The sequence below is a fragment of the Silurus meridionalis genome, chromosome 10 (genome assembly GCF_014805685.1).
Source record: "Silurus meridionalis isolate SWU-2019-XX chromosome 10, ASM1480568v1, whole genome shotgun sequence".
NCBI classification, from domain to species: domain Eukaryota; kingdom Metazoa; phylum Chordata; class Actinopteri; order Siluriformes; family Siluridae; genus Silurus; species Silurus meridionalis.
In genome coordinates this window covers 22030689-22044767 of record NC_060893.1, presented here as the reverse complement: position 1 = coordinate 22044767, position 14079 = coordinate 22030689, and the positions used below count along the sequence as shown (strand labels likewise).

The following is a 14079-nucleotide window of genomic DNA, read 5'->3' as shown; positions in this document are numbered from 1 at the left end:
ATTAAAAGAGTACAGAGAAATGAAGTGGTGGGACCAGGTAAAATATGATTATAGATATATATGAAGATGTAGTAGCAGAAGAATGTGTATAGACAGTCTCTAAAACGTCTCCAAAATGTCCTACATGCACTGTCCTTCTAATTAACTCATTTCTAATCCTGTCCATCCTCGTCACTCCCAATCAAAATCTCAGCATCTTTAGCTTCACTTCCTGTCTTTTAGTCAATACCACTGTCTCTAAACCATACAACTTAGCAGGTCTCACCACAGTGCTCTAAAAAATTGCCCTTGTACTCTTGCAAATACTCTCTATTACTTTGCACTGTTGACCCCAGGTACCTGAACTCCTCTGCCTTCTCCATCTCTTCTCCCTGCAACCACACCACTCCACTGCCCTCCCTCTCATTCACACACATGTACTCTGTCTTACTCCTACTGACTTTCATTCCCCTTCTCTCCAGTGTGTACCTCCACCTCTCCAGGCTCTTCTCCACCTGCTCCCTACTCTCACCACAAATCACAATATCATCCGCAAAATCATAGTCCACAGAGACTCTTGTATAACCTCGTCCATCAACCTGTCCATTACCACTGCAAACAGGAAAGGGCTCAAAGCCGATCCTTGATGCAGTCCAGCCTCCACCTTGAACCAGTCCGTTGTTTCTACTGCACACTTCATTGCTGTGACACCTCACATACTACTCTGACACACCAGATTTTCTCATACAATACCAATTCTCATACTCCTCTCTCGGCACCCTGCCGTATGCTTTCTCTAAATTAAGTCAAGTCTATTTCTATAGCGCTTTTTACATCAGACATTTTTTTAAAGCAGCTTTACAGAATTTTAACAGTTAAGGTGAATAGTGTGTATTTATCCCTGATAAGCAAGCCTGGCGACTGTGGCAAGGAAAAACTCCCTTAGATGTTATGAGGAAGAAACCTTGAGAGGAACCAGACTCAAAAGGGAAACCCATCCTCATTTGGGTGACATCAAGCTCGTAATTATAAATCTTTAAACAATACAGAACACTGGAGAGTAAGAACTAACACGAGCACTGGAATGTAAGATTATGAGTAATGTTCTTTCTACAGTCTTTTACAGTAATTTGTGGTTACAAAACTAGGAGCTACTGAGAAACTCATAAAATAGCCCAACATTTGTGATCATCACAGATCCAACACCAGCTTCCCCTTTAAAGCCTTTAAACACTCAAGGAGGTCCAGTGTCCAAACTCCACATGAAGTGGGATCCAGTTGGCGCTGGTATGTCTCTAGATGGTTTGGGATGTTTGCGGGGCATCTACTTCTTTAAAGGTCCACAATCTTCATGAGGTGGGACGTGACTGGGGCTGGCGCAACCTCAGGATGCTTTGGGATGGGGAGAGAAAGAGAAGCAGTGGAGAGGAATAAGCGTAGCTGCTGTTCATGATATTAACAAGCACAAGTTGATAATGTGCATGTGATCAGATGTTCTGAAGCACAAGGTTATGATGTGATGTGTGTTATGTGTAGGCTTTGCTAAAAAGATAAGTTTTTAATCTGCACTTAAACTGGGAGAGTGTGTCTGAGCCCTAAACACTGTCAGGAAGACTATTCCAAAGTTTAGGAGCTAAATATGAGAATGCTCTACCACCTTTAGTGGACTTTGCTATTTTAGGAACTACTAGAAGTTCCAAGTTTTGAGATCTCAGGGAGCATGATGGGTTGTAACGTGTTAGAAGACTGTAAAGACACATGGGAGCCAAACCATTTAGTGTTTTGTAGGTAAGTAGCAGTAGTTTGTAGTCGATTTGAAACTTTACAGGTAGCCAGTGTAGGGATGATAAGATTGGGGTTAAAGGGTCATATTTTCTCGACCTTGTGAGAACTCTGGCTGCTGCATTCTGGACTAACTGCAGCTTGTTTATTAATGATGCAGGACATCCACCTAGTAATGCATTACAATAGCCCAGTCTGGAGGTCATGCATTGTTACAAGCTTCTCTGCATCAGATATAGACAACATGTTTCTTAGCTGAGCTATATTTCTAAGGTGAAAGAAGGCTGTTTTTGTAACTTTGTTGATATGAATTTTAAAATACAAGTTGCTGTCTAAAATAACTCCCAGGTCTTTAACTGTTGAACTAGTAGTTACAGTACATCCTTCTAACTGCAGGTTGAAATGCTGGAGCTTCTGTGTACTGGTTTTTGGGCCAATGAGCAAAATCTCTGTCTTATCAGAATTTAATAATAGAAAGTTATGGGTCATCCAGTCTTTAAATTTTTTAACACACTCAGTTATCCGAGCCAATTGAGCTTTATCGTCTGGTTTCGATGAGATATATAGCTGGGTATAATCAGCAAAACAGTGAAAGCTAATCCCATGCCTTCTAATAATATTCCCTAAGGAAAGCATGTATATTGTGAAAAGCAGTGGTCCTAGAACTGAACCTTGTGTCACCCCATAATTTACTAGCATTAGCCTGGATAGCTCTCCATTTGAGTCTACAAAATGGTAACAATCAGACAGGTAGGATTTAAACCAGCTTAATGCCTGTCCCTGAATGCCGATGTAATTTTGTAAGTGATCTAGGAGAAGATCATGATCTGTAGTGTCCAATGTAGCCTTGGTCTGAAGCTAAAAACAGGTCATTATTGATTTTAACTAGAGCAGTTTCTGTGCTGTCCACAAACACACAATGCAACTCCTTCTGACATTCTCTATACTATCCATGAACATTCTCAAAGCACATTTTGCATATGTATTGCTCTTTCTTTGCAACCATACTATTTCTCACAGATGGTCACCTCTTCTCTCAGCCTGGCTTCCACAACTCTTTCCTATAACTTCATAGTGTGACTGATCAACTTTATTTCCCCAGTAGTTACTGCAGGTCTGCACATCTCCCTTATTCTTAAAAAATGATACCAGCACACTCCTTCTTCATTCCACAGGCATCCTCACACCTTCTAAAATTTGTTGAACAATTTTTGTTTCACTTCTTTATTCCACCACCACGTCTCTTTGTCCTCCTTTCTCTTTTCAGATGTCACACCCAGTACCTTTCTAACTGTCTCCCTCATCACTTCTGCAGTAGTTGCCCAATTATCCAGCACCTCTTCATCAACACAGAGCCCCTGTCTGACCTCTTCCCTGAACCTTACACTACAGTCTTCCTCCTTTAGTTTCCACCATCTTGTTCTATTTTCAGTCCTTACACTCCTCTTCCTCTTCTTCCTAACCTCCAAAACCATCCTACAGACCACCATCCTATGCTGTCTAGCTACACTGTCCCCTGCCAAAACCGTATAGTCTCCAAGCTCTTTCAGGTTGCATCTCCTGAATAATAAATATTTACCACTGCCATATTCATTCTTTTAGCAAAATGTACCACCAACTGCCCTTCCACATTCCTCTCCTTAAGGCTATATGTACCCATCACCTCCTCATCACCTCTGCTCCATTCACCTACATAGCCACTTCATCTAACTCGCTAAAAAAATTTTCCTTTTTTCTCCATCTCACAACCCACTTGTGGAGCATAAACACTGATGACAACTTTCAACTTTTAGCTTCACGTTCATCACCTCTCTTCATCTCCACTACACTCTTACTGTACTCTTTCTTTGGAATCACCCCTACATCATTTCTCTTTCATTCCACACCATGACAGCAGTTTAACCCCCCCTCCAATGGCCGTACTCCCTTTTCACACAACATATCTACCTTTCTTCTATTCATCATATCAGCTAACTCTTACCCTTTACCAGTCATAGTACCCACATTTAAAATACCAACCCGAAACCCACTCTCCTACACTTTTCCTTTCCTTGCCGTCTCTGTAGGCGTCTTCCTCCTCTCCTTCTCCTCCTTTGGCCAACCGTAGCCAAATTTCCACCAGTACCTTGGTGGCGGTCGTTGGTAACCCAGGCCTCAACTGATGCAGTATGAAATTCTGTTTCGTGATCTGCATATTTGATTCTCACATATTTTGGGCTGGATGCCCTCCCTAATGGCTTTGGACCGGCACTAAGAGTGCTCTGGCTTATGTAACCCTAATGGCTGGGTTAAAAGAAAGATGTCTACAGACTAATAAAGACATAAAGGCCAGGTCAAATCAAGCCAGTTGAATTGGTAGAGAGAGATGAAGGGACAGGAGTAGGAAGATGTCTACAGAGAGATGAAGGGATAGAAGAAGAAAGATTAAGGGGTGAGGCCTGATGGATATTTAGAAAGAGATAAAAGGGTGATGCCAGGTGGATGATTTTATATGTAAGATGAGAGGGGTGAGGCAAAGCGGATGTCTATAGAAAGATAAAAAGGTAAGGCCAGTTGGATGTCTATATAAAGATAAAGAGATGACTCTAGGTAAATATCTATAGACAGATGAAGTGATTGGGCTGGGTAAATGTCTATAGAAAGATAAAAAGGTGAGGTCAGGTGACTGAATATCTACAGATGAAGGGATGAGGCCAGGTGGATGACTATAGACAGATGAAGTGGTGAGGCCAGGTGGATGACTATAGACAGATGAAGTGGTGAGGCCAGGTGGATGACTATAGACAGATGAAGAGGTGAGGCCAGGTGACTGTCTATAAAGAGGTGAAGGGTTGAGGTGTGGATGTCTATAGACAGGTGAAGGGTTGAGGTGTGGATGTCTATAGACAGGTGAAGGGTTGAGGTGTGGATGTCTATAGACAGATGAATGTATGTGGCTTGGCATAAAAATCAAGGCGAACCAGGCCTATACACAACCCACTGCCTTGTTTTATTTAGCATTATCACCTTGCAAAAAAATAATAATAATGAAATGGCTTGCAGTTCCGAGTACTCAACAGTTTCACACTATCTGGAATTCACAGCTGACCCGTAGCATAGCGACTGCCACTTTACAGCCCACGTGGGTTTGCATTTCACAGGGCTGAAACGCTGCTTTCAAATCAACGCCAATCTGTTGCATTTGATGTGAGTTGCGTCTCCATCTAAAAGAAGATTCAGAAACCTGTGGTGCTTTGACCTTTACTGTGATTCACTAATTGACTCCCACATCCCAAAATGTTATTCCAAGTGGAATGAAAAGTTGACTGAGTGGAGCAAATTGAGATATAGGAAATTAAGGACCTGCCTTACCAAATCTTTCTTTTAGTTGTGGCTACAAGTAAACAAAATACACACAAAATGTGCTATAAACCCATGAGTTAAGATAACATAAGATAAAGTATGATGTAAATGTAATGTAGAATGTGAGGTCACAGTCAGCTGTGGACTTTAATTCTCTGCAACCACATACCACATTTTAAAGCAGAGATTTTAAGAGTTTCTTAAAATCATACTTGAGTAAAACTGCAAAACTTACTCCATTCCAAGTTTAAACGGACCAATTTCAATATGACTTGTGTAAAAGAGTATATTGAGTATCTGACTCATATTGAACGTAGGCTCAAAGATGCACTACTCCTCTAAACCAAGGCACATGTTAGTGAAAAGCCAAAAACTGTTTATTTGTGAGGTTTTATTTCCTAAAATACAAATCATATTGTACACCTCAATACTATATTACCCAACAACACAACAGCTTCTTTAACATGCCAGAATGAAACAAAGATCAAACAGGTTGAAAAAAAAAAAAGTATTAGATATCTTTAAAAAAAAAGGAATTTTAATTAACAAATAAAATGTGAGTATTATGTCACAAAGTAGAAGAACCATTAGTATACAATGGACAAAAAAATTATAGTAAATATCGCCTTTTCTTCAAATAAATAAGCCACGGCAGATAAAATGTGCAAAATGTAATCTGTACCGGTCATTGTCAATTAAAATAGAGTGGAGTAAAAAGTACATATATTGAATCCTAAATATGGTTGAGTAAAGAGTAAAAGTTGCTTATATCTTTCTAGTTAAACTAGAAAGTAGCGAAAAATTGGCTTATGTATAGTAACAAAGTACATTTACTCAAATACTTTACACTAATGTTTCACAATTTATTCATTTAATACAATGTGCTACTTCAACCAACTTCATTGGGCTCAGGTTGGCCCAAACACACACACTCATGCCCAGTATATAAGATGTCCTTTCAATAACTTATTGCCAAGTATTTTTGTCAGTGATTTGTTTCTAGACCAAACCAAGCCTTTCTAGTTAGTGTTGGATCTCTTGTTACCATTGTAACCCTGGTTGTTACTTTGGGTTTTAGTATTCTGTTTTTGCCCCCTGACTGTTTGTTGACCATTATTTTATATTATATTATTATTTTTCTTATCAATTTGGATTTGCCTGCAGATTTACATTTACATTAATGCCCTTATATAGAGCAACTTACATTTATATAATTTGTATAACTGAGCAGCTATTGGGTTGAGGACCTTCAGATACAAGGTCCTATGTCTTAATCAGTAAACTAGCACAGATGTCACAGAGGAAGCCTTCAGAGCCTGCAAATTCTCAAAGCTACTATAAACTTTCTTTCAGCTTCTCCCATTACTGGTCGCCACAGCGGACCATCCGCATGTTTGATTTGGCACATGTTTTTACGCTGGATGCCCTTCCTAACGCAACCCTCCCCATTTATCCGGGCTTGGGACCGCTAGTATATGGTTGCTTAAGACAAGAAATGTATTCTACAAATTGAAATCATTCATACGTTTAATTCCTAAACGTTTAGTACAGACATCTTGTCGATCACGTCGTGCGTTTACTCTGCCTCGAGCATCCGAACTCTGTGTGAATCTGCGTTTCTTAACCTGCTCACATAATCCCTGGAGGCTGAAGCGTGTAGAAAATCTCTAACATAAAACTTCCCAAGCCATATTAATATGTTTTTCTTTTCAGGCTTTAATGGTGAGGCGAGACGAATCGCCACGTGATAAAATAAATGCTGTGAAACGTACGCTCTGTTAAATAAACTCGCTCGAATGAGGTCAGCGAACTCTTTTACTGAGTTTGTGAGGTCATGTTTCCGACAGCCTTGTTTAGTTGGTGTTTTAGGTGCGGTAATTATAGCTGACGCCAGCACAACTTTCGATGGAGGCGGCTGGAAATTAGCGGATAGCAGGTGATTTTAAGCACGGAGAACCAAACTGCAGTGTATTCAGATACACAGAGAGTGAGAGAGAGACGGAGGGAGGGAGTTAGAGTGGGTGTACAATATCTATATAAGTGTTCAAGACAGAGAGAGGGAGAGAAAGAGTGAGAGTGTAGGCAGAATCGGAGTATGAGTCACCAAGACAGAAACAGCAGCAGTAATTTTTGTTCATCTCCAGTGCTATCTAGTGGTCAAATCACACCTCTAGTGTCATATTCAACCTTAAAGTGCAATTCTACCTATAATACCAGATACACCATATGGATAAAAGTTAATCCCAGTCTGCCTTTAGTACTCATTTGCTCTTACAATATCTTCCACTCTTTTGAGAAGATGGTCCACTGTACTTTGGATTGTGCTTTTTGAGAAATTTGAGGGGATCCATTTAGCTACAAGGGTGTTAGAAAAGCCAAGTACTGATGTAGGTGAGGAGGCCTGGGGTGCAGTCAGCATTATAAATCTAACTCATCCCAAAGGTGTTCAATAGGGTTGAGGGTCAGAGCTCTCAAGATCTTCCACTATATATATATATATATAAAAGGTCTGTCAATCGATTCAAATGTTTATTTTACAATTAATAGCATGATTGTCATACCTTACATAAATACTTTTCAAGTTTTTATTATTTAAATCAATGTGCATGGACATATATGGATGCTCGAATAGAGCATTAAGATAAGATATTCTTGTAAATGATTTGAAGTAATAACGGTGTTTTAAATGATGTAAATTATCTGGACACCAAACAGGACTTTTGCTATGTTTCCACGGACAATTTTAATTGCCGGACGTGTGATTCAAGGCGGATTTTGGTGTTTGATTTAAGACTTGGCGCATCAGTAAAACAAATGTTTAGTGATTAAAATAAATATATATATATATATATATATATATATATATATATATATATATATATATATATATATATATATATATTTCATTTTTATACCATTATATATATATATATATACATTTTATTTTTATATATATATATATATATATATATATATATATATATATATATATATATATATAAAATGAAAATGGTCAAACAGAAATGCATGCTGCAGTAATCGCACGTTAATAAAATTTGTGCCGTTAAAATAAATCTGCGTTATATTTTTACAGCCCTTATATATTACATGTATGAAGAAAGTATATGTACAGTAAGGAAAATAGGTGTTTGAACACCCAGCTATTTTGCAAGTTCTCCCACTTAGAAATCATGGAGGGGTCTGAAATTGTCATCGTAGGTGCATGTCCACTGTGAGAGACATCTAAAAAAAAAATCCAGAAATCACAATATATGATTTTTAAACTATTTATTTGTATGATACAGCTGCAAATAAGTATTTGAACACCTGTCTATCAGCTAAAATTCTGACCCTCAAAGACCTGTTAGTCTGCCTTTAAAATGTCCACCTCCACTACATTTATTATCCTCAATTAGATGCACCTGTTTGAGGTCATTAGCTGCATAAAGACACCTGTCCACCCCATACAATCAGTAAGAATCCAACTACTAACATGGCCAAGACCAAAGAGCTGTCCAAAGACACTAGTGACAAACATTGACTTTCTCAGGTGTTCAAATACTTATTTGCAGCTGTATGTACATACTATATGTATGTATGTATGTATGTATGTATATTTATGTACACACTGATAACTCCATGTATATATTTTTCATAGCAGCAAATCCAAAAAAAGGAGCTAAACCAGGTCTAATACAGCAATAAAACCAAGCAATTTGTTAGATGTGCATTTGTGTGTAAAATTAACAGCCAGAAAGAAACTGCACCGTCTAATATACTAACAGGGTTTACAGAGTTTAAAAGGTTTTTACAAATAATGTGTTGCCCAATTTTGCTTTAATGAGAAAAGGTATATAGATATGTAAACAAAATAAAATACAGGATAGATAGATAGATAGATAGATAGATAGATAGATAGATAGATAGATAGATAGATAGATAGATAGATAGATAGACAGACAGACAGACAGACAGACAGACAGACAGACAGACAGACAGACACTAACTAGCCATAACCGATGGAGGCATAGCATTATGACCACCAGCCTAATATTGTGTTGGTTCCCTTTTTGCTGCCAAAACAGTCATGAACCGTCGAGCAACAGCAGCATGAACTTCTTCAGCAATTTAAACTACAGAAGCTCATCTGTTGGATCGGACCACATGCACCAGTAATTTTAGATTTCAATATTCATGTATGGTTATGTTTGTAGGTAAATAATTTGTCCAGAGCCTGCAAGTTCTCATGCAACTAATCCAGTATCTTGTTCTGAGTGGAAGGAGGTTGAACAGTCACGTATAGTTTGTGAGGAGTCCCTGATACTGTGCACAGACATCTACTGTAGTGAAGATGCTCAGTAGCAGGTAGCTGGGTGTCAATGATGCGTTGCACGGTTATTACGACACTTTAAAGGCTTTACATCACATAGCTGCCATACCACACTATGATGGAGTCAGTCAGGATGTTCTCAACAATGCAACTGTAAAAGGTAATTCAAATCTCATGGGACAGATGAACTGATTTGAATGAAATGCTATGTAATGTAAAAATGTAAAGCAAAGTCAATGTCAATTCGATTAATTAAGCACCCACAGTGTGGCTTACTGAGCCTGAGAGGTTTTTTTTGGGACCAGAGATTATTTCAGCGAAGGTCAGGTATTAAATTTGTTACATGCTGACTAATCAGATCGATAAGGATACAATACAATTTTTATTTGTATAGCACATTTCAACATGGTCACAAAGCAGATTTACAGAAATAAATCTATTAAAAATATATATACATTTTAAATTTAGAATTCATAAATGTATTCATAAGTAATGAGGAAATCAGATGTGAAAGCGCTGAGAGAAAAACTCCCTGAAAAAATATAAAGAAGAAACCTTCAGAGGAACCGGACTCAAAAGGAAAGCCATCATTAACTTCTCAGTTTTTTTTTAACTGACACACATTCTCTGTGTGGGTTTCCTCAGGATTCTCTGGTTTTCTCCCACTTCTCAAAAGCATGACTGTAGGTGGATCGTCTATGTTAAATCCCCCCCCAGGTGTGAATGAGCGTGAGAGAGGGAGTATATGGCACTTTAATTGATGCTGAATGAATAAAACTAGGATTCATATTAGAATTATTCTATTCGCACCTCTGATATCACAACTAGAAAGCGTGAAAAGGGTTGCATTTGCACATACCTTCGGAATAGACTATTACACTTATTTTGAGTTTACGTCCAGCCTTTTAATGTGTTCTACTGAAAACTCGACAAAGGTTTAGTTTGAGGTTTTGATTCATCCGCAGGTCTGTTTGAGATCGTAAGTAACAAACAGCAATATGCAAAATGTTCAAAAGTATTGGAACACCTGCATTTTCCACCCATATGTGCTTCAATTCCAAAATGTTACCACAAAGTTGGAGGCAGGCAATTGTATACGATGTCTTTGGTTGCATTCGCATACGAATTTCTTTTCACTTGAACTAGGAGACCCAAACCTGTTCCAGCATCACAATACCCCTGTGCACAAAGCCAGCTCCATAAAGATATGCTTTACATGGGTTGGAGTGGAATGAATGTGAATGCTAACTGGACCCCAGGCTTCCCCATCTCACCTATATCAGTACCTGACTTTATACCACCCTTGTGGATGAATAAGTCAAAATCTCCACAAGCACACTCCAGAATCTAGTGGAACATCTTCCCAGAAGAGCGGAGGTCTTGTTCCATATAATGTATCATGTGCATATGGTACATCATGTCTGCCTTCTTTGTAACTCTAAATAACATGCACACTTTTTTATTATTTTTTAATTTAAGCCCTGAATTTTTCCAAACCAGCACCACATAACCGTGTGTCACTGCTATGGATTTTTTAGTAACTTCTACTTGTCCATCAAATGCAACATTTCTTTTAAAATATTGGTGTTTTAAAAGACTTGGCACAAAATCTCAACGTCTTGTGAGGCCTGGGTTTTCCCTCCCGTTTCTGTTTCTCTGTTCTGTCCTGCATGTCAACCCAACTGGGATTCAAAAGCGAAATATAAAAATAAGCCCTTTTGTGACTTTTCATTAAATGAACAGTATAAATGTATGAGAGCGAGATTGAAATTCATAGTCAACATTCAAAAAGTCTTACTGTGTGCATTCTGCATCCATAAACCAACACAATTACTTTATTTGATTTAGTAACGCCTTGTGTACACAAATTATTAATAAAATAGGAGATTGAGTCTATATGTAGAGTGTAGTGTATATATCAGACAGCAGCCCTGCCGATATAGACAAAGATACAGATATATACTGTGATATTTTACATTTTTTATAAACCTGGGGGTGACTAGGAACAAGAAATTGCTGAAATTGGGCATAAATATTCAGGTAGTCTGGAATATGGAAGGGTTTTCAGTTCACAGGTGTGCCTTGTCAATAGTTTATTTGTGACATTTCTTGCCTTCTTAATGTGCTTTGGACCATCAATTGTCTTGTGCAGAGAAAAGGGTGGGTAAATAGCCATGCTAGTGGTACTACAGCTACTGTACAAATCCATATCCACCTTGAACCTTGAACTACAGCTACTGTTCAAATCGATATTATGGCACGAAACACTCAGTTAAGTAAAGAGAAAATACAATCCATTATTACCTTAAGAAATAAAGATCAGTCAACCTAAAAAATCTCAAGTACTGTACATTCAAATGTATCTTCAAGTTTAGTATGAAGAACCAGGCTCTTATTAGGACCATCCCAGGAAAGGACGTTCAAGAGCTACCTCTGCTGCATGGGATAAGTTAATTAGAATGTTTCTTTCTCTGTTAGAGATCATACCTAAACAAACTGCATCGAGACCAAGAAGCTAGGACTAAGTTATGGAAAAGTATCAATCAGGGTTTGATTATTAAAAATAATATATATCTTCAGAATTTTTTAACACCCCAATGGGCATTTTTAAAGGAAATACTAATCTTTTAAAAGTTAATCAACAAATGATTGGTCAGAAAATGAACCAACAAGAATGAAATAGATCCACTCCTGAGATCCTCCTGAGACCATGAGGGAAATTAACTTCTATAGTCTTGTATGCAAATGTGAAATCATGATAAGAGCTCCATAAAAAAAAAAAAAAATCAACATACATCATACGTTTCTTCAAATATTATACTTTCAATTTAAGTTTATTGCTATAGTGCTTTTTTACGATGGTGGTAGTTTCAAAGCAGCTTTAAAGAATGTAAGAATTATAGAACATAATTTACTTATATTTCCATGTAACACATTTACACTACAGTTTGAAGGAAATTAACATTTAGTAGAACATTTTCTTTTCTTTCTGTAAAAAAAAAGCTGACCATAGGTTTACCAAGTTGAAAATATTTAGTGCATAATTATAATAATACTTGGAGCATTGTTTTTTGCCCAGAAATATCTGTATATAAATTCTTTTTTTTTTTTTTTTTGCTTATAGAGCTGAATTTCCAGTATGAAAAAGATGATACTAATGGTACTAAAACCAGTGAATCAGCATTAACATCTGAATCACTGTACAATCAGTACAACAGTTCGTGTTGTGTTTATCAGAACTTTGTCTGTGTGTGTGTGTGTGTGTGTGTGTGTGTGTGTGTGTGTGTGTGTGTGTGTGTGCGCGCATCAGAGTTTTCTTAGCCGTCGTCTGAAAAGCTCAATTAAGCGAGCCAAGAGCCAGCCCAAACTTGATCGCACCGGAAGCTTCCGCCACATGATTCTCCCACGATTCCGCAGTGCTGACCAGGAAAGGTAGGCAAAATACACCCAGACACACACAAACACACACACACACACACACACACACACACACACACACACAATAATATACCAGTGATGGGTAAATAAATCATTTTTAATTGCGAATATACATCAAGACAGATATCATGCATTGTTTATTACAAGATGAAATGTAAGTCATTCTGGGCTCAAGGTGCAAGATACTTTTATGCTATGTGTATAAATATTGGATGACACAGGTTACCGAAAATCAAAAATGCACCAAGATGTACAAAGGATGGTTTTGTATTCACATCCTCATCTCAATTGAAATTTATTGTGAGGTGACGCAAGATTTCTAGCCCTAATTGACACGAGTGGGATTCATTTCCTAGACTCTTCTGTCAGTATGATATCTGCCTGTCACGTGGGGCTTTATCTTTAATCTCCTTTAAGACTGCTGAGGTTTTTTACAACGGATGCATCCCTAGATTTATTGCAAAAAGACTCTTTATTGTGTAACATAAACTGAAACCTACAGAAACTTGCTTGGTATAATTGGTGCTGTCCTGTTGCTCATGGGATTTGCAGTACACAATGATCCAGGAAATATATATTTATACAAACACACACACATCAAACAGGCATAACATTATGACCACCTGCTTAATTTTGCTGCCAAAAGTCCTGATCCATGGAGCATTAACAGCATGAACTTTTTCAACAATCCAACGGGAGCTTGTCTGCTGGATCAGAGCACACGGACCAGCCTTCGATCCCCTCGTGCATCAATGAGCCTCGGCTACTAATGACCAGCATGGGGATCAAAGGCTCCTGCTGGCTCACCACTGTTCCTTCCTTGAACCATTTTTGGTAGATACTGACCACTGCAGACCAGCAACACCCCACAATAGCTGCAGTTTTGGAGAAGTCCTGACCCAGTCGTCTAGACATCACGATTTGACTCTTCTCAAACTCGCTCAAATCCTTACGCCTGACCATTGTATCTGCTTTTAACACAACAGCTTTGAGGACAACATGTTCACACACACACACACACACACACACACACACACACACACACACACACACACACTAAATAACAGTCTTCTCCTTGTCATATAAATTACATAATGTGAAACGTACAGGTACATCTACAATAAACTTATAGACTATATAGACAAAAGTTTGTGTACACCAAACCTTGTGCTTTTTGAACATCTCATTCCATATTTAGTCCCTATTTG

The 14079-nt window shown here is 38.1% G+C and overlaps 1 protein-coding gene across 7 annotated transcripts in view; it reads left to right on the top strand.

Annotated features, from left to right (window-relative positions):
- Positions 1–14079, top strand: part of syngap1a (synaptic Ras GTPase activating protein 1a) — a 178277-nt gene that overhangs the window by 113759 nt on the left and 50439 nt on the right. For 6 of the 7 annotated variants that reach the window (XM_046858982.1, XM_046858981.1, XM_046858980.1 and 3 more), the window contains one exon: positions 12744–12865. In XM_046858982.1, coding sequence (XP_046714938.1) covers positions 12744–12865 — 122 coding nt within the window. Of the gene's footprint in view, positions 1–12577; positions 12594–12743; positions 12866–14079 lie in introns of those variants that run through there. The other variant, XM_046858987.1, reaches the window with a different exon arrangement.